The sequence below is a fragment of the Hibiscus syriacus genome, unplaced genomic scaffold (assembly GCF_006381635.1).
Source record: "Hibiscus syriacus cultivar Baekdansim isolate YM2019G1 unplaced genomic scaffold, ASM638163v2 tig00110160_pilon, whole genome shotgun sequence".
In the NCBI taxonomy this organism is placed as follows: Eukaryota; Viridiplantae; Streptophyta; class Magnoliopsida; order Malvales; family Malvaceae; genus Hibiscus; species Hibiscus syriacus.
In genome coordinates, this window is record NW_024062608.1 from 3576162 (window position 1) to 3595097 (window position 18936).

Below are 18936 nucleotides of genomic sequence, written 5' to 3' on the forward strand. Positions count from 1 at the left end.
TTAACTATTAAGCATTCGTTGTTATACATATTCCAACTAATAAATTAATCCCAAAATTTAATATATTTTGATTTTATCTCTAAAGTATTAATATTACATCAATTAAAACATTTTATTAGTACACTCATCATTTTAAACATTAAATATTAGTTTGGATCTAAATGAAATATATTTAAACCATGTAAATCAAATTTTAAATATATATGTAGATATTGCATGAACAATTTCAATATGATATGAAAGGAGAAAAAACAAAGACAGAAATTCTCCTAAATTTTAATGAATTTTAATGATACTATCTTTTTTTCTTGTATTTATTAGGTTCAAATTATCAATATAGTAGGTATATAAGTACATAAAATTAGATTGTATTTTAAATATGTTTTATATATAATAAGATATGTACTTACATTTAATACCGAAACCAATGTTAAGAGTCATAGAATGACTTGTTTGATATAAAACTAATACTTTGAGGATTTACTTGAATATTTTAAAATTTAAGACTAATTTAAAATTTGTAGCATAGCTTGTGAAGGTCTACTGCAATTAGCCCTTCGTTTAAAAACTGATGGTATTAATTTTATATTAAGAAGAAATTGATATCGGTTTACGCGTAAATGGATTGTGTTCATGTATAATCGAATAGTTTTCGAAAGGAAAAAAATTCGTAGTGAACACAGTGTCTCCATCAAATTAAAAAGAAATTGCGTCATTAATTTTGAAAACAAATTAGCCGTCCTACTCTCTATAAGACAACCAAGTAACTTCATTTTTTCTTTGAAAACATCTCAACAAATCTTTGACAAAGACATCAACCAAACAACAAAATTCAACTTCCTTCATTTCCGGGAAAATTTCACATTAAGCCTTTGTGGCCATATTTCCATGGATGTTCATTGGGACTTTCTTTAAGAGCCTGCTGTTTGAGCCATGAATCGTCTGAGATAACCAATGGGAACTCGAGCGGAAAAGGTTTATGTTGCAGTAGGAAACGATATACGTGATGGATATAAGACGTTGGCTTGGACTCTAAGAAAATGGAGTTCTCAATCATTCTCCATAGTCATCCTTCATGTTACTTGCAACATTTCCAAGGACTTTGTTTACACCCCGTGTAAGTTCAAAAAGCAAAGTTTGTTTCTTTTCATTTCTTCATTTGATCATCCATTTTTTCATCTTCTTCATCAGTCGGGAAGCTTCCGGAGACCGCCGTGAGTGAAGAGAAGCTGGAAATGTTGAGGAGGTATGAGCAAGAGAAGACAGACAAGCTACTTTCCAAGTATATAGCTTTCTGTGGCAAGGTTTTGTGCTATTTGCTTATGCCTATGGTGGTTTTAACTAAATTACTAGTTTTTACTGTGTTGCCATTGATCTGATTATACTAGTTTTCTTGGGGGGGGGGGTTCATAGGTAAAAGCTGAGATATTAAAAGTTGAGAAATATGATGAACCTATCCACCAGCTCATAGTAGATTTGATGTCAGGACTCGAAATCGGCAAACTTGTCATGGGAATGACATTCATGAAATCCTCATCCTGGTATGAATTTTTTTTTAAATTTCGAATTCCTCGCTGATTTTATATTCAAGTTAGGTCTTTCCATGAATCGATTCATTCCACCATAGGAGATCAAAGAGTGCAATAAGTGGAGCATTCTATGTTCATCAATACAAGCCTGGTTTTTGTGAGCTATACGTTATATGTGGAGGGAAATTGGTGGTCCTCAACGAAAACATTGATGAAGGGCACATGGAGGATGATCGAGAAACAATGGTAGCAAAAATAAGAGAAAGACCAAGCATTAGAAACTTGCTGGGAAGAATTTTCAGCGATGGTTCCCCTCTGATCAGACGTCAAAAATGTCCATGCCCTCCATCGACTAACCAGGATTCATCCAAGAATCGGTGGGAAAATAATGTGCAGGAGCTTGAAAATTATTTCCAGCATTTGTTGTCTTTGAATTTGGATGAGGATAGTGATGATCTGTTTCAAACAAATCCAACGGAGTCGAACCCACCAGAACACAAGTTCCAACATGGTGAGATGAGATCATTGTCTATTTTTTCTTTTCCTGAATTTGTGATGATAATGTTGTAGCAGTTAGAAAATTTTGTTTTATGCCTAACTAATCCTTCTTTTTACTACAGTACCTTTACTTTTTCAATCTTATCCATGTCCATTTCTTGACTCTAGAGGCATATAACAGTGATAGGATGATTAGCTATATTTGGTCCCAAGACTGTGATTTACTGACAATTATGTCCCATTTTCAGAATGATGCAGAGGACATGGAAGCTGTGCAATGTAAGATAGATGAAGCTCATGAGATTGTTCATTTGAAGAAGAAAGAAGCAAAGGCTGATGTTGAAAGAAAAGCAAAAGCTAAATGGGCTACTATTTTATGCAATAACAGGGTAGACTCAAGCTCTTGATTTACCTACAAATATTTTAAAATTTGTTTTTGATTTGATGCCTTGAATTCAATCATGTTCATTTAGGCTGAGGAACTGGAAACTCTGATAAGAGAAGAGATCACTCAGCGGTTAGAGATAAAGAGCATGTTGGACACTCGAAAAGAGAAACTTTATGAAGTAACAAGTGATGTTGAAGAGAGCAAGCATAGGCTTAATTCACTGAAGGAACTCCAAGCTGAACTATCAATTAAACTCCAAATATCAAACAAGGCAAGAGCAACTGCTGAGGCTCAGTTAGAGAAGATTCAGTTACAAGAGCCGAGATGGTAAGAGAAATCGAGGAACTGAAGCGACAAAGGGATGTTTTTAGACGTAGAATAGAGTTTTGTAGAGAAAAAGATGCACTTGGAATGGTTACAAGATCGAGTGAGCTAAGGTGTATCTTTAAAGAATACACAGCTGATGATATCAGATTGGCGACCGATAACTTCTCGGAGCATTTACGATTAAAGTCATGTGGGGATTGGTTGAATGTTTATCGAGGGCGAATCAATCATTCAACAGTTGCTATCAAGATGTTAAGCTCTGTTAATGGAACATCTCAAGAAGATTTTCAAGCTAAGGTACGGCTTCTTTCTTTAGTTGTAATAACTGGATCTAATTGAATTGGTGATTGCACAGGAAGCATCGTATTCCATCCTCAATATTTCTTCTTGGAAAAGGTATTCATAGGATACTATTGGTTTAGTGTAATAAAAGAGTGAATAATATCATATATGTAGGTGAGGCTTCTTACTGACATTCGACATCCGCATTTGGTTGCTCTGATGGGATTCTGCTCGGAGTTGACATGCATGATCTACGAATACATGCATAATGGTAGCTTGAGAGACATTTTATTTACCCCCCAAAGAAACTGTAGGAAGACAAACAAAAACCGGGTCCTTGGGTGGTACGATCGGATCCGAATAGCTCGTGAGGTTTGCATGGGGTTGGTCTTCCTACACTTGGCTAAGCCGAGACCCATAGTTCACGGTCAACTAACGACATCCAACATCCTCCTGGACCGAAATCTTGTTGCAAAGCTTAGTGGCTATGGCTTGAGACAACACCATGATTTTTATGATCTTAGTTTTGATATCCGGGCTTTTGGGGTCCTATTGATGCAAATGTTAACCGGTAGGAACTGGGCAGGGTTGATTGAAGATGCTGTGGTGGACCGGCTGCTCTCGCTCAGGTTCTGGATGAGAAAGCAGGGAATTGGCCTTTAGAATTGGCAGTAGAACTTGCAGGAATATCCATGAAATGTATATCGGTGAGCCGTGGGGTGAACCCGAATTTGCAGATTGCGAGCGTGGTGGAAGAGCTCGATGAGTTGAAAAAAAAGGCTGAAGATTTGGTGGCTAGAGGAGGATTTGAAGTAGTGAGCAATGAGAATGTAAACATGGAAGATGCAAACGATGTACCGAGTGTTTTCCTCTGCCCCATATTCAAGGTTGATCTCAACGATAAATCCCTAAAAAATGATTCATTACAATTATGTTCTGGTTATGTTTATGATATGCTTGAAACTGGTGTTTGTGGGTGCAGGAAGTGATGAAAAATCCACATGTAGCAGCTGATGGTTTTTCATATGAATTGGAAGCCATAGAAGAATGGCTGAAGTTGGGGCATGATACTTCTCCCATGACAAATTTGAGTCTTGAGCACAAATTCTTGACCCCAAATCGCACCCTTCGTGGCCTCATCCTTGAATGGCAGAATCAAGGATCAAATTTGTCTTGTTGAATTAAAGACATTTCCTTATGAAGATTGTCCTAACGTTTTTTCAAACAATGTCACCTTTTTTAAAAGAAAACCTTGATTTACTATTTATTTTTAAAAAATTAAGTTTTTGTTTAATTATTTTGATTGTGAATCACCATCGACCATAGAGTTAGGTAGGTTAAATAACTAAAAACGTTTTCTGAAATAATTCTAAGAAAAATCATTTTGAAAGACAAAAAATTGTTTGCATTTTACTAAGGACTCGTTCTTTTAAGGGTTCAGAAGTCAATTACGCATAGGAAAAGATATACACCCCATAACGTCTAAAAATTGATACATAATCACTTATATGTTGTCGTAATAGTGGAATTTGTATATTCGAGTCAAAATTTAAGTATGATCCTTTTCCTTTGAAAAACTAACATGATTTTCCCTTCAACCATTTAGAATTCTATCCCATCAATTTTTCAAATAAGGTAAAGTTGCATCATTATTTATGAAAATAAAACTAAGAATGATTCAAATACGAATGCATCGGAGTATCAAAAATAAAATATTAAGACATACTAATGTCATTGCCATGATGGTTTTGAGGGCGTGACACTAACAATGAAATAATGCACACAATTATTAAGAATATTACAAGAAAATTTATTTAAACAAAATAATTAAATACCAATTCGATCGAATAATTTTATTAAATTGTACTTCGGTCGTTTAAAATACCTTCCCATTAATTATTTGATCGAAGAAAGTATATATATGGGGAAGAATCCACTTACACAATGTAAAATTCTTTTAATTTTATACAGATTTAGGACTGTTGGATGAGTAAAAATAGATGTCACAGATTAACAGTAGGATATATGAAGATATTCACTTGGAAAAAAAAAAACAAAGAGTCAATTTGGGTCATCTATTTTTACTCATCCAACGTTCCTAAATCTGTGTAAAACTAAAAAAAATTTTACATTGTGTAAGCGGATCCTAACCCTATATATATATATATATATATATATATATATATATATATATATAAAGTATACATTTTATTCAAAATAATTTACTTTCGTCTGAATAATCATATTGAATCGTATATCTGCATTTGAAAGGATTTTCATAACTCATTCCACAATTAAATTTCCTTACCAATATAAAGAAAAACATTGAAACCTATTGTAACAGAGGATACATAGAAACCGGCAAGTGCTAACAAGTTGTTAAGATTTAAGAATTTGAGATTGTAAGACTAAGTTTGAATCATACTATCGTCACTCTTGGTGGACAATCTATAAATTCATACGTAAATCCAAGTTGGATCTTAAGTTTGCACTGGCCTTATACTGATGTATAAAAAAATAAATAAATAAAGAATGAAAGGATACATATACGCTATATATGCGTGAAATATAATAAATAAAGTATAAAATAGGTTTACTATGTATGTAAATATATATGTGTTATTAATTAAAATCATACCATACATTATATATATATATATATGACATGGATTTAATGTAAGTATCAAAACATGGCAGACTCAAGTACAAAATAAGCGAAGCATTGATCCTTATTAAGCCTGATGATTAAATCCCTCGTATCATCTGCAAGTCTTTTGAGTAAGATGATAAATTTTTCGGACAATCTATAAGAATTCTGGGCAAGTTGTTTTCATATGATATTTGAAAATAATGAAAAAGCGATTTTGGAAGTTTATCATTTATTTATTTTTTTCAAAAAATGAAATTTTTGAAAAGTAAGAAAGTGATTTCCAAAGTTGCTTACTTAGTAAACTATTTCAAAAACTAGTAAGTCCTTTGGGCCATCAATAATTCTTTCAAGCCTAATGATTTAAATTCTCTGAGTCATCTGGAAGTCTTTCAAGCTAGATGATAAGTCGTTTAGGTCATCTATAAGACATCTAGGCAAGATGTGTTCATATGATAAATGAAAACAAATGAGAAATCAGTTTTCAAAGTTTCTCATTTAAAATTTTTAGAAAACGAATTTTTTTGAAAAGTAAGAAAGTGATTTTCAAAGTTTCTTACCTAGTAGATCATTTTCAAAACTATTAAGTCCTCTGGGTCATCAGTAAATCTTTCGAGCTTGATGATTAAATCCTCTAGGTCATCTGTAAATCTTCTGAGCAATATGACAAGTCTATCGGGTCATCTATATGAGATTGGTGTAAACTAAATGAGAAGATTCTCACGGATGAGCATAGCATTCAATTGAAAGATCCAATATGTGTGGGTTCGAGAAAGACTGAGTGATAAGATTTTCAGATGCAAGAGAATAAATCAATATAAGATTGAAGAAAGATATTGGTACTAGAAATATGGAGTTACAACCAGAGTAGAAAAATTAAGTAGTCATTTGTCTTTGTCACGTTCTTGTTTCCATAATAACAAGTGAGGCCAAATTGGTCCATTTCGATTTCCGGGTAAATTATTTAGCCTATTAGAGCATCTAAACTTTTAATTTGGGATCTAATGCAATTGCAACAGTTCCCATGGAACCGTGATGAGTTCCATAGATATAATTTTTTAATAGTCCGTGTCAGGTGGGCCCCATAGCTTGATTAAAAAATAAATTTCAAGAGGGACTCGTCACACCGACATGACGAGTCCTAATAAAAAATAATTTTTTTTGTAATTTTTTAAAAGAAAATTAGAAAAAATAATATTTTATTGACATGTAACTCGTCACTCCGGTGTGACGAGTTTCAACGGCTATAATTTTCAAAATTTTTTAAAAATTTCAATGGAAATTTAACTGACCCAAAACTAAATGAGTAGTATCGGTACCATTACTCAGAGTATCGGTACTACTAATCTAAATGATGGAATAAGGCAATGTTGAGAGAGGGTTCAACGGCTGAGTGTTGTTTTTAGAGTTTGGGGAAAAATTGTGATATCTTAGGCTTTTATAAGCTGAACCCGACAGGTAGTATCGATACTTCAAAGCAAAATCTTACTGATATCGATACCTAGTATGGATACCCTCTCAAGCTTGTAGTAATAATATTAGTACTGTATGAACAGTATCGATACTAGATGAACAATATCGATACTAAGTGCACAGAATGGTTCAAAAATTGCAAGAAAAACACTTATGATGCAAATTAAAAAAGAATGGTGGTATAGGCAAATCTAATTGGGAAAAAAACTACACTTAAGCATACTTTGAACATATTGTTAATTTTCATGAAAAATCATAAACTCCCCCTAACTAATTGCATAGAAGGCATTAAAGAGGTCATTTTGCATGCATTTTTCTTTATACATAAAAGTGAAAAAGTTATTTTAAACACAAAATCAAGGCATTTTTATTACTTGAAAATTACTTTTTTATACAATTAAATATCGACTACAAAAACTTAAATAAACAAATTTATTACTTATATTTGCGTAATTTTTGCCGATGTCGAGGCATGGTAGAATGGTAATGATGTGATGCTCATCAATTTCGTCGTGGTCATTCACCTTCTTTATTTTCCTCTTCTTCCGGTTTCGGTATTCCCAACACTACTCCACCACTTTGATATTCATCTTCGGGTGAAAACAATGGAGTACTCAATGTATTTGACACCATCATTTGCGTCATTGCCTCAAATTGAGATTTTCCGTGATGAAGAAGATGATCCCATGGACCTCTTTCTTTCGGTTCTGAGGAAAATTGTTGTGAAGGTGACACTTGATCCCACCCACTTCCTTCCCACGCCGCTCGATTCTCCATCGATGGTTGATATGCACTATATCCACCATAAATTTCTTGTGATGGATAATAATTGGCGGAAGCATAAGACAAAGATGTTGACGAAGATGATGATTTTTCCCATATTTATCCTTCATGGTTCCCCACTCAGACCGCTCCTCCGCCGTTGTCAAGTATGGTTTCCCAGTTGCTTTATAATTTTGGAGGTAGGGAGAAATAATGAAATCAAAATATTCGGGTTGTACCTCGAAACAATTAGGCAATCGTAAATGTCTATTTTGCCATTGATATATGAATGTAACATGCTTTCTCGGCCAATCTTTGCTATGCTTCCCACGCGCATCTACTTTATGCAAATTGTCAATGATATGTATTGACATTTCTATCGGTTGGTGAAACCCAAATTGTCGGAAACTCTATCGACGACATGGATCTCAACAATTGCAAAATGGAGCAATGGTGTTATGGCACACCATGTGTCTGCTCCTTCAAAAAACATTGGCGGTAAACACCATTGGATATCCGACTCATAATAAGGCATCCAATTAAACTGTCAAAAGTATTATGTTAGTATAATTAAACAATTAATATTACAATTTAAACGTTAATGCAAAATATACGAAAATTTACCGCATGTCTACTGGCGATATCAATTCTCATCTGAATATCTACTTTGGTTGCACTTGACAACTTCGTATCGATTATTCGGTGTCGCCGTCTAAAAAACAATTACATTATTTATTGTCATTTTCAAAATATTTAAATAAATATTATAAAATATGTTTGTACTTGGCATATTTGTTTCTATTTTTACATTTGACACCTCATTTAAATACGTTTCATTTTAGTCATGTTGATTGCTTTTGGTCTTATTTCGGTTCTAGTACTTGTGCTTCAGATTCTTCATATTTTGATTTTTTTTCCATATTTACGTATGTTCCTTGTTTCACTTTAAATTTTATATACGTATATTTAATGACAAATCCAGAAAAAAATTATAGACTTGGTCAATATAAATATAATAAAAATATTATCTAAAAAATTCATATATATATTTTGATCACCTATCGTAAAACAACAATGATGTTAACTTGGCATTTTTAATTATTTTTCAATTATGACATGATATTATCTTACGATGACACATCAACGCTAATTTTTTAAAGACGAGAGACCAAAATATAACTAAAATGTAACATTAAGTGTGAATTAAAATAAATATTAGTTGAGTGACCAAAATAAAATTAAATAATAAAGGGTGGTTTAATAAATAATTTAACCTTTTTGGGCATTGTTTTTTTTTTTGGGGAGGGTTGGGGGGGAAGGCCTAAGCCTAGATATTCCCATGCGTATATTCCATGTGATTATATGCCTTCAGTGATTTTGTATTGAATGATCGACCATATGTATCTATATTTTACTATGTAGTTACGTATTATTTTACTATGTGTAGACACATATTTTAGTTTGGACACATATAGTATATATAGTATATAGTATATTTTATATAGTATATTACGGTACATTATTATATGGTATATTATATATTATATTATATTATATATATATATATATTATATACGATATATTATATTATTATTATATATAGTATATTATATAGTACATATATATTATAACATATATTATATATATAAAATCTATATTATATATATTATATATGTATATTATATTATATTATATTTATTTATTTATTATTATTATTTTGGTTTTCAGGTACAAAGAGTCTAGAAACACAACAATGAAGCTTAACCGAAGCAAGCCTGCCCGTCTGCCTAACCTAGTAGGGGCTAGAGTGTTGTATCAAGCAAGGGCGTCGCACAGGGAAGCCAAGCAACGCGCGTGGAGGCCACGCGCCAGTAACCGGTCGAGATTTCTGGCCAAGCAACCCGGGATTGCATCATCCCGGGATTTCTGACCACACGAACAACCAATCGGCCTGAGTATAATAGGGACGAGGGTAATAACCCCGTTAGGAGCGGAAACAACCACCGACAGTGGGGGTATAAATACCCCCACCAAGCTGTCGAAAACAACAAGAAAAAATACCAAAAATCGACCGAACGAGAAGTCACTAAAACACATCGAGCAAGAGAACAAAAGCAACCAAACCGAAAAGTCCCAATAACAAACATACAAGAGAAATACACAACAAAATTCGAAGCAAGAGCAACTAAAACAGAAATTATCAAGTCATAAAAAACCAAGTTTAGCCTTGGTTTTTGTTAAGAGAAAAAACTACCGGAAAACGTAAGGACGCCGTCGAACGAAGGTAAACACCAAAATTTTAAACTTGGATCCATATTGTTTTGGGGTTTTATAGGAAGTTTGGGATTAGAATTTGGTGTCGGGTGTTGAAGGGAGCATTTTGGGTATAAATTGGTTTTTTTCGGCCACCAGAGGTTATGGCCGGAGCGGTGGCCAGGCAGCGAATGACGGTGGTAAGTTGGCCGGCCATAAGCCAGTTGGGGGCTTGGGCCGAGAGAGAAATTAGAGGGAGGGGAGTGTTTTGTTTGAAGAAATGGTATAAAATGAAAATTCTTAGGATTTTTTGGCATTATATAGTGGGGACTAGAGTGTAATTGCAAGTTTTTTAAATTATTTCTGCAGTCCCTGGTATTCTGATGTGTAATTCATTTTGGTCATCTTTTGTAAATTTTCCCTTGAATTTTGAATTAATTCAATTTAATCCCTGTTACTTTTTTATTTTTGCAATTTGACTCTCTAACTTTTGTTTGTCTCATTGCAGCTTCCAATTAACTTCAATATGCCCTTTAATTTCAAATATTTTTTTAAATTTAATCCTTCTTTAATACTCCTTTTAATTTAATATATATATTTTTTATTTATTTTTCATTTTCGTTTTATTCTATCTTATTTTATTATTTAATATTAATTTCGCTTATTTTGTTTATAACAATTTTAATTGGACAAAGGTAAGTAATTCAGATTGAATTTTAAATTTTAATTTAACTTTTAATTTTCACAATCAAGACAACTGGGAAATTAAATTGGTACCGAAAGGAGAGTACAAGGGTGCTAATCCTTCCTTAACTGTAATCAACTCCCGAATCCGATTAATTTCTGGTAAAACACGGATCAGATAAATGGTAAGTTAAGGTATCTGATCAACCTAATTTTAAATGATAGGTGGCGGCTCTAATACATCAAAATTAAGTCGAAACGCGATTCCAGGCCCACTCGAAGGACGATTACAATAACTTGGAGACTCTGCTGGGGACAAGTAAGTGAGTCAGGCCAAAATTGATTTCCGATTGTCTTCTTAAGCGAAAATTGTAAGTATAAATTATAATTTATTCTTTCGACCCAAGCTATTTACCTTTGATTATTATTTTTCGAATAAATAGTTGTACTGATGTTTTTTCAATGATTTCAACTTTTTCAAAATTCAATCTCAAGCTCTATACCCGAGCTCCAAACAATTTTTAAGTGGGGGTGAAATCGACGCCTTCGTGGGAATTTATTCTCCGTATAGGCATAGCAAGTAACCTTCGGGATTCATATACCTTATGTCTTCTTGTGAATTTATTCTCAGTACAGACATAAGGGAATGTGTCCTCTCGAGTTTAACTCGGTCCACATGAGTCTGTGATGGGCTTAGGAATTAGAGCATACCCGAAAACTCCATTTCAAAGCCTAGGATGTCTTGATTTATTTACTGCTTTATTTTATGTTCAAAGCATGCGAATTAGAAAGATATACAGTTAGAATTTTTTCAAGAAAATAACATGTGGGATAGATATCATATCCAGGTAGGAATAAAAACATGTGGGGTAGGAATTTTTATTTTATTTTCATTATTATTTTGATTTTTATTTTTATTTTACTAATAAATTTCCTTTCATTTTTGTTCTATTTCCATCTTTTATCATTTGCATCATTTAAAGAGGTGTTGATCTACAAAAGTGTTCATTTAAACCCGAATAGTTGGCATTAATAGACAAAGGGGTTATAATGCAAGATGTCAATAATGTAGAAGTACGACTATGGTCAGAAATGACTCATAAGGAAAAAGGGGACAATCTACAAGACAACCATGTGTCAGATCTAGCTGGCTACTCTTCCATTAACCTCAAACAGAATGATACCCAGGAGTTGCGAAACATTTGGGACAGTTGGAAAACTGACAGAAAACAAAAGTTTTGCCAGCGGTACGGTGATGTTGCACACTTATTGTATGTCAAGATAGACGAACCTTTAATTCGGGCTTTGGTGCAATTTTGGAATCCGAGATATAGTTGCTTCACCTTCAACCAAGAAGACATAGTGCCCACAATTGAGGAGTATATCGCTCTATTACACTGTGAAGGAATCATAGTGGACCAAGTCTTCATTAAATATATCAAGAGTCAGCCTTTTAAAAATGGGTTGGCAAAGGTTGCAAGGGTTAATGAAAAGAAGGTAATTGATCTCGAAAAGTCTCTTTAAAGGCAACGAGAATAGGTTGAAAAAATTATAGCTGAACTGGAGGTCATCGTGGACAAATTCAAGAAGCATGAAAATGAATTCCAAATAGTTCCCTTTTTCAGAGGGCACCAGTGGCGTTTCTGTTGGGAACAGGCTCAGCAAAAAGTAAAAGCTAGAGAAACAGTCATCCATGACTTTCTAAAGTAGTGACACACCACTTGCATGGTTTGGTGAGAGAAGTCGGGGTGGTTCAACAAGGTATTCAACTAGTGACAGAAGAAGCAAGAAGAATTGTCAACTTATTAGAAGTCATTCGAGCTCTAGAAGATTAAGCTATAATGTACCTTTGAATTGGTTTTGGTCTCTTAGAAGTAACACTTTTGTCCCAATAAAGACTATATATAATAACAAACACGTTTTGGATCAATGCCTCAAAAATTTCATGTATCATGCATTTTTGCATATTTTTTACATTTTCGTTTCTTTACATTCAAATTGACTAACAAAAAATGTCTCATCAAATAAAGGAACAAACACTGGACACACCTCATCAAGAACTGGACACACCTCATCCTCACAATACTCTTTCAAAGAAAAAGAAAATGGAAGCAAAGATTGCTCAACTTGAGGAAAACATGCTAAGATTGTAAAAGGAGCTTGAGGAGAAAATAAGTTAGAATCAACAAAATACCTTGGATTCCATCACTATGAACCAAGATTTATAGGTTGACCAAATTGTTGCAAGGTTGTCTGGCCTAATCAAATGAATGCTCCTAGGGCTGGGGCATTTGAAGGGGTGGTTGTACCACCTACTCCACAATTGGTTATTTCACCTGGAATCTTGCCAAGACTTTAAGGGGGTTCATCTGTTGCAAAAGCACATACCTCTGTAACCAACCCTCAAAATAATCCAGATGATTATTGTATTTCGAATTTTGATGAGTAAGCCAAAACAAAGAAAATGGGACAAAAAATAAGCATTTGGAAGATCAAATGAAGACAATTAAAGGAAATGATAATTATTACGGAGTTGATGCTCTATAGCTAAGTTTGGTCCCAAATTTGATTTTTTTATCCTAAGTTTAAAGTTCCGAACTTCGAGAAGTTTGATGAGAATAGTTGCCCCTCCACTCACATTACCATGTTGGGTATGTTAGGAATGACCAGCTCCTGATTCACTGTTTCTAAGAGAGCTTGGCAGGTTCAGCCATCCGATGATACAATAGATGAACCGTATACACATCAGGACATGGAAAGATCTCACCAAGTCGTTCTTGGAGAAATACAAGCATGTAAATGACATGAGACCATATCGTGTTATGCTGCAAAATATAGAGAAAAAGCATAACAAAAATTTCAAACAATATGCACAACGAGGGAAAGAGTTAGCTGTGCAGGTTCATCCACCTTTAGATGAAAAAGAAACAATGAAGTTCTTCGTACATACACTAAAAGCTCCTTTCTTCGGGCATCTAGTTACAATTATATCCGAGAATTTTTCTGATTGGTGATAGATAGAGAGATATGGTGGAAACGACCATTAAGCAAGGAAAGTTAAAAAGAAGTAGGTCAAATAGAAGACCTCCCATGAAGAATATGGAATGAGATATCAACAACATCAACACTTTGAACACCAGCAAAAGTGTTACGATCTCTAAATCAAAACCAACTACAGCTGTACCATCAGGTACTTCTAGAAAAGATTCGAGGGAACCAATGAGAGAAAGAGGAAATGAGCATTTCAATCATATTCCCATGATATATAAGGAGCTTTATCAACAAATTTTTGACACACATGTGGTATCACTATATCTAGAGGAACCTCTAAATCCCCCATACCCCAGGTGGTATGATGAAAATGCACACTGTGAATATCATGGCAGTGTCCCGGGGCATGCTATTGAAAACTGCCTCGCCTTTAAGAGGATTGTCTAAAGAATGCACAACAGGAACTGGATTCATTTTAACAATTTAGAATAACCCAACGTTGCATAGAACCCTATACCTAATCACCAAGAAAATAGGGTAAATGCAATCACCGATGAGAAGGGTAAGAAGGTCAAGACCAAAGTTTCTGAAGTGAAGTCACCTCTGGCTTGGGTATAGAGACAAGTGATAAATGTTGGGATTCTTGCACCGCATCCTAGTACATTATATTGAAAATATAGTAGTCATTAATGTTATCACAATGAGGACGGACATGATGTACAAGAATATATTGAATTTAAAGCCTTAATCCAGCTAATGATGGACAACAAAGAGCTGGAATTTTACGAAGGAATCAAGGACAATCCAGAAGCGGATGTTTGTGCAACTGGAGATGCATCTAAAAAGTGAATGCCGCAATCGTGGAATGGGGGCATCTTGGGATGAGACAAGAGGAGATCATCACTATTACCACAGAGTTGTGTTGCCTATAAAATAATGTCTTGTTTGAATTTGTCTTTTATATGCTTGAACCTTTTATTAAAAAAATGAATTTTTTTTAGTAATAGAGAATTGTGTGAAATTCAGTGAATATCAAGTGTAATGAAATGTACATTTTTTAGAAATGAGGTTATATCCTTTTGATATATGCCGAGATCAAATTCTTTTTTTATAAAAAAACAAGATCCATATCTTTTACCTGAAAAAAGAAAAAAATATTTTCTCACGCTTACAAGTATGGAAGTAGACAAAATGAGGCATCTTCGATGCATGGAATTGCAAGACCAATTAGTTTGCATATCTGTTAAGGACGTTCCATGACGATATACAATTTTCACAAATGAAATGGTGGAATAGACAAATTTGGCTTAAATCAGTTGCTTAGGAATTGAGCTCTAAAGATGAAATTTTCTGATTTTCATTGACACTCAGATTATAACAGATTCTTCCTGACAAACTTAGAAAATCTCGAAATCAAAGAATTTATGTGATATTAATGAATGATAATTTTAACGACATGGGGGCACTCTGCTGAAAGTAGTAGGTTGTTAATCTTTAGAGGTAATGTCTGAAGCAACTATGGTTGTAATGTTCAAACTTTATGAAGTGATTTTCGTTTGAGTTTGTCAAGTTAAAGACTTTTTGACACTTGAATCCTTTAATTAAGGGTATCCCGCTAAAGTAATGAGCAATGCTAAGTTCCTTAACTTTATGAATATGAGTACATTTAGATCATGACAGTAGTCTCTATGTGTCGAGATGAACCCCCCAATAAAATATAAAGCGAGGACATTAAGATTAACAAAGCATAGTTTAAAGAAAGGTGGTAAAGCCTGTGATGAACATGGATTTGAGATTAAATTCGATGAAAGATGGACTAAGGGAGTTAGGAAACATTTATTATGGTTAACTACACAAAAACACTCAGGGGTTTTGTTGTTAGATCGATATTTCTGCGCTATCTCTACTTAAGGAGTCTACGAAACTTGAACAAATAGAAGATTCCAGATAACTGAAATAGAAATGCTCTCTAAAGAGCCTTGTAGCGGAGTGCATCAGTTGCACTATTTTGTTCACATCCTATTTGAAAATCATGAAAATCAAAACCAAATCGCATTGCCTTCCCATATCACCCATGGATCTTGACACTTGTCAAAGGGCTATAACTTTTTAAAACAACTTGTGTGGTTCGTTTATTTGATATTCAGTGAATTGATATTTTTCTTCAATTGCTCTGACATCATTTTTATACCAAACCTTTTTAAAAAAAGGGAGATATATCTCATATAAGACACATGTTCTCAAAACAAAATCGGTTGATGGACCTGAAACGGTGTGGGGCATCTCTAGGTTTATAATCTCTTCTCCTTTCGCTACCCATACCTCCTGACGTGGTTCCTATAAAAAAAGATCTTGACATCGCAAAGAAGAAGGTAGTGTTACAATCCATGGCCAGACGTGATACTAGATCAAAGGGACAAAAAAAATAACCATTCTAACCAATCATTTTAAAATGAGTATGAGCAATACAGATGGTTGTTTTATCTAGTATAGTGTCTCTCTTTACTATAAAGATGGTCTTCCAGTACGGTGCAAGAGACCTACAACAATGAGTTGGCTAGAAAGAGCTTAGCCCGTGATGACGAGAAATTCGTTCAATATCGGGTCCCTCCTTGAAGCATGAGTTTACTGTTGTACTCAATGATGCCATATCAAAGAGAAACAATGGGAATGCAAGCCCTTATGGTAATGACAACCCAAATGAGCGTGAAAGGAAGAGAGCGAGACGCTTATAACTCAAAGACATTTAGAGTAGAGATAAGCTTTACTACCAAGATTCCCATGCAAAAAAATCAAATTACTCTGCGAACACAAGAATTTGAGAACTCACAAGAAGCACTGAGGGTGTTTGATATAATTTCAAGGCAGCATGCCTTCTTGTTCGCCAGCCTTTTTCCCATGACAATCAGAATAATGTCACAGATACTAGAGGAGCAACCTTAGCTGTAGAGGTTGTCGTTTGAGCTTTCAAGCCATGTAAGGAAGCCTTTTACTAAATATTGATGTGTTATCCACGATGATGATTCAACCAGTTCCAGTAGATAATCATCAACCAAAATGCAAAAGAGTGTTACTCCCTTGAGTCAACAAAGGCTAAAAGAAATTAAGAATCTCTGGATTAAAATTGATCCATACAATCAAGAGTGCAATATCACTAGATTGAGCCAACAAATGAGCAAATGTCAGATATTTTCCATGAACCCATCAGTGTTGGGGCATGATCGATTCCAATGACAAGACCAGCAGACAAAGAATGAGACTCTGTCCAAGAAATAAAACAAGAACTAATTCATTTTGCATACATCTTTGACATACTAAAGAGCATCACATTTATCATTTTCTGCATACATAATTTTTTGCAGCTTTAGTGTCAAGTTTCAACTTCACGACGAAGGATACTTGATTCAAAAGTATCTTAAAAAATCGATGGTTGCTTAGCTTAACTCAATAATGAGGAGCTACATCTCAATCAACTCAACCTATAGAAATATCTACAAGCCTTGGAATCAATTCAACTCCATGACGGAGGATGTTAGGTTTAAGAGTCAATTTAGAAGCCACTACGATCTAGTGGCTAAAATTTTCAAGCCAGATTTCAACTTGATGACGAAGGATATTCGGTTGACAAAATATCTCACTTGTTCTCGCAAAGAGGAGTCACTCAAAGAACATCTCACATAGATTTCTCATAAAGGGGAGTCATCCAAAGATCAGCTCACCTCGTTCAAACCCGCGAAGGGGAACCACCTGAAGAATATACCACTTGGCTTTCCCACGAAGTGGAGTCATCCGAAGAATCAAGATCGACTTAAACCGTGAAAGGGAATCGTCTCACCAGACTTTCTTGTGAAGGAGAGTCATATAAAGAATTATGACAGGCTTAGACCCGCGAATGAGAGCCATCATTCACTTAGAGGAACCGTTCACATCATAGCTCAATGCGAGAAGGACTATCTGTCAACAAAAACTTTCGAGTTTGATTCCATTCAGCTTGAGGGAGTATCAACTGCATGGTAGCAGTGAGGAACTACTTTCCTGTTAAATTTTAAACCGAGGTCTTAAAGCCAAGAAGAAGACCTAGGTTGGCTGAGATTTAGCAACAAGGAAGTATCTCCTAGCCTAATTTACAACATAACTTAAGTCGAGAAAAGTTGTATGTCAACAAAAACTTTCGAGTTTGATTCCATTCACCTCAAGGGTGTGTCAACCGTATGGTAGCAGCGAGGAACTACTTTCATATGAATTTTAAACTAAGGTCTTTAAGCCAATAAGAAGACCAAGGTTGACTATAATTTAGCAATAAGAAGCCACTTTCCAGTTCAGATTTCAACTTCATAGTGAAGGATATCATGCTCGAAATATCCAAGATTGACTCAACTTCACAAAGAATGAGTCACCCACGATTTCAACTTCACGACGAAGGATATCGTGCCAAAGAGATCGACTCAACTTCACGGCGAAGGAGTCATCTAGAACATAGTTCAAAAGAACTATTTCTCAACTAAGGTCGTCTAGTCAAATTTCAACTTCACGATGAAGGACTTTGGACTATAAGAAGACCCGAGATTAACTACGGTTTATCTTTACTTAATGGCGAGGAATTACCGCCTCACCCAGGCATCAAGCTAGATTTCAACCTAACAGCAAAGGATATCATGCTCGATATATTCAAGATTGACTCGACTTCATGACGAATGGGTCAACCACGATTTCAACTTCATGACAAAGGATATCGTGCTCAAAGACATTTCAAAATTGACTTAACTTCACGACGAATGAGTCATCCGTAATTCAATAACAGGGAGCTATTTCTAATTGAATTATTCAAGTCAAATTTCAACTCCACAATAGGGGATATTAGACTTAGAGACCCCTTCATACCGAACAAAAATTTGTGTCCTTTTATCTGTGCCTTATTCTCGTTGTACAACAATGGGCAAAGAGGGGTAGCTGTATTTTCGTCCTAACACATTTAGTATATATAGTATATAATATATATTATATAGTATATTATGGTACATTATTATAACGTATAGAGAAAATCGCCTCAGTGACCAAAAATGCCTTATAATATACGATTTTAACCAACTTTTTTGGATTTG

The 18936-nt window shown here is 34.5% G+C and overlaps 1 protein-coding gene across 1 annotated transcript; it reads left to right on the plus strand.

Annotated features, from left to right (window-relative positions):
* Positions 1-839: 839 nt before the first annotated feature.
* LOC120216411 (putative U-box domain-containing protein 50) lies at positions 840-4246 on the plus strand. Its single transcript, XM_039213842.1, is given in 11 exon segments — positions 840-1117; positions 1192-1304; positions 1414-1541; positions 1628-2011; positions 2013-2040; positions 2276-2416; positions 2501-2720; positions 2723-3039; positions 3199-3631; positions 3634-3911; positions 4007-4246. Coding segments are annotated over 11 exon segments (2403 nt in total). The 5' UTR covers positions 840-954; the 3' UTR covers positions 4205-4246.
* Positions 4247-18936: the final 14690 nt, after the last annotated feature.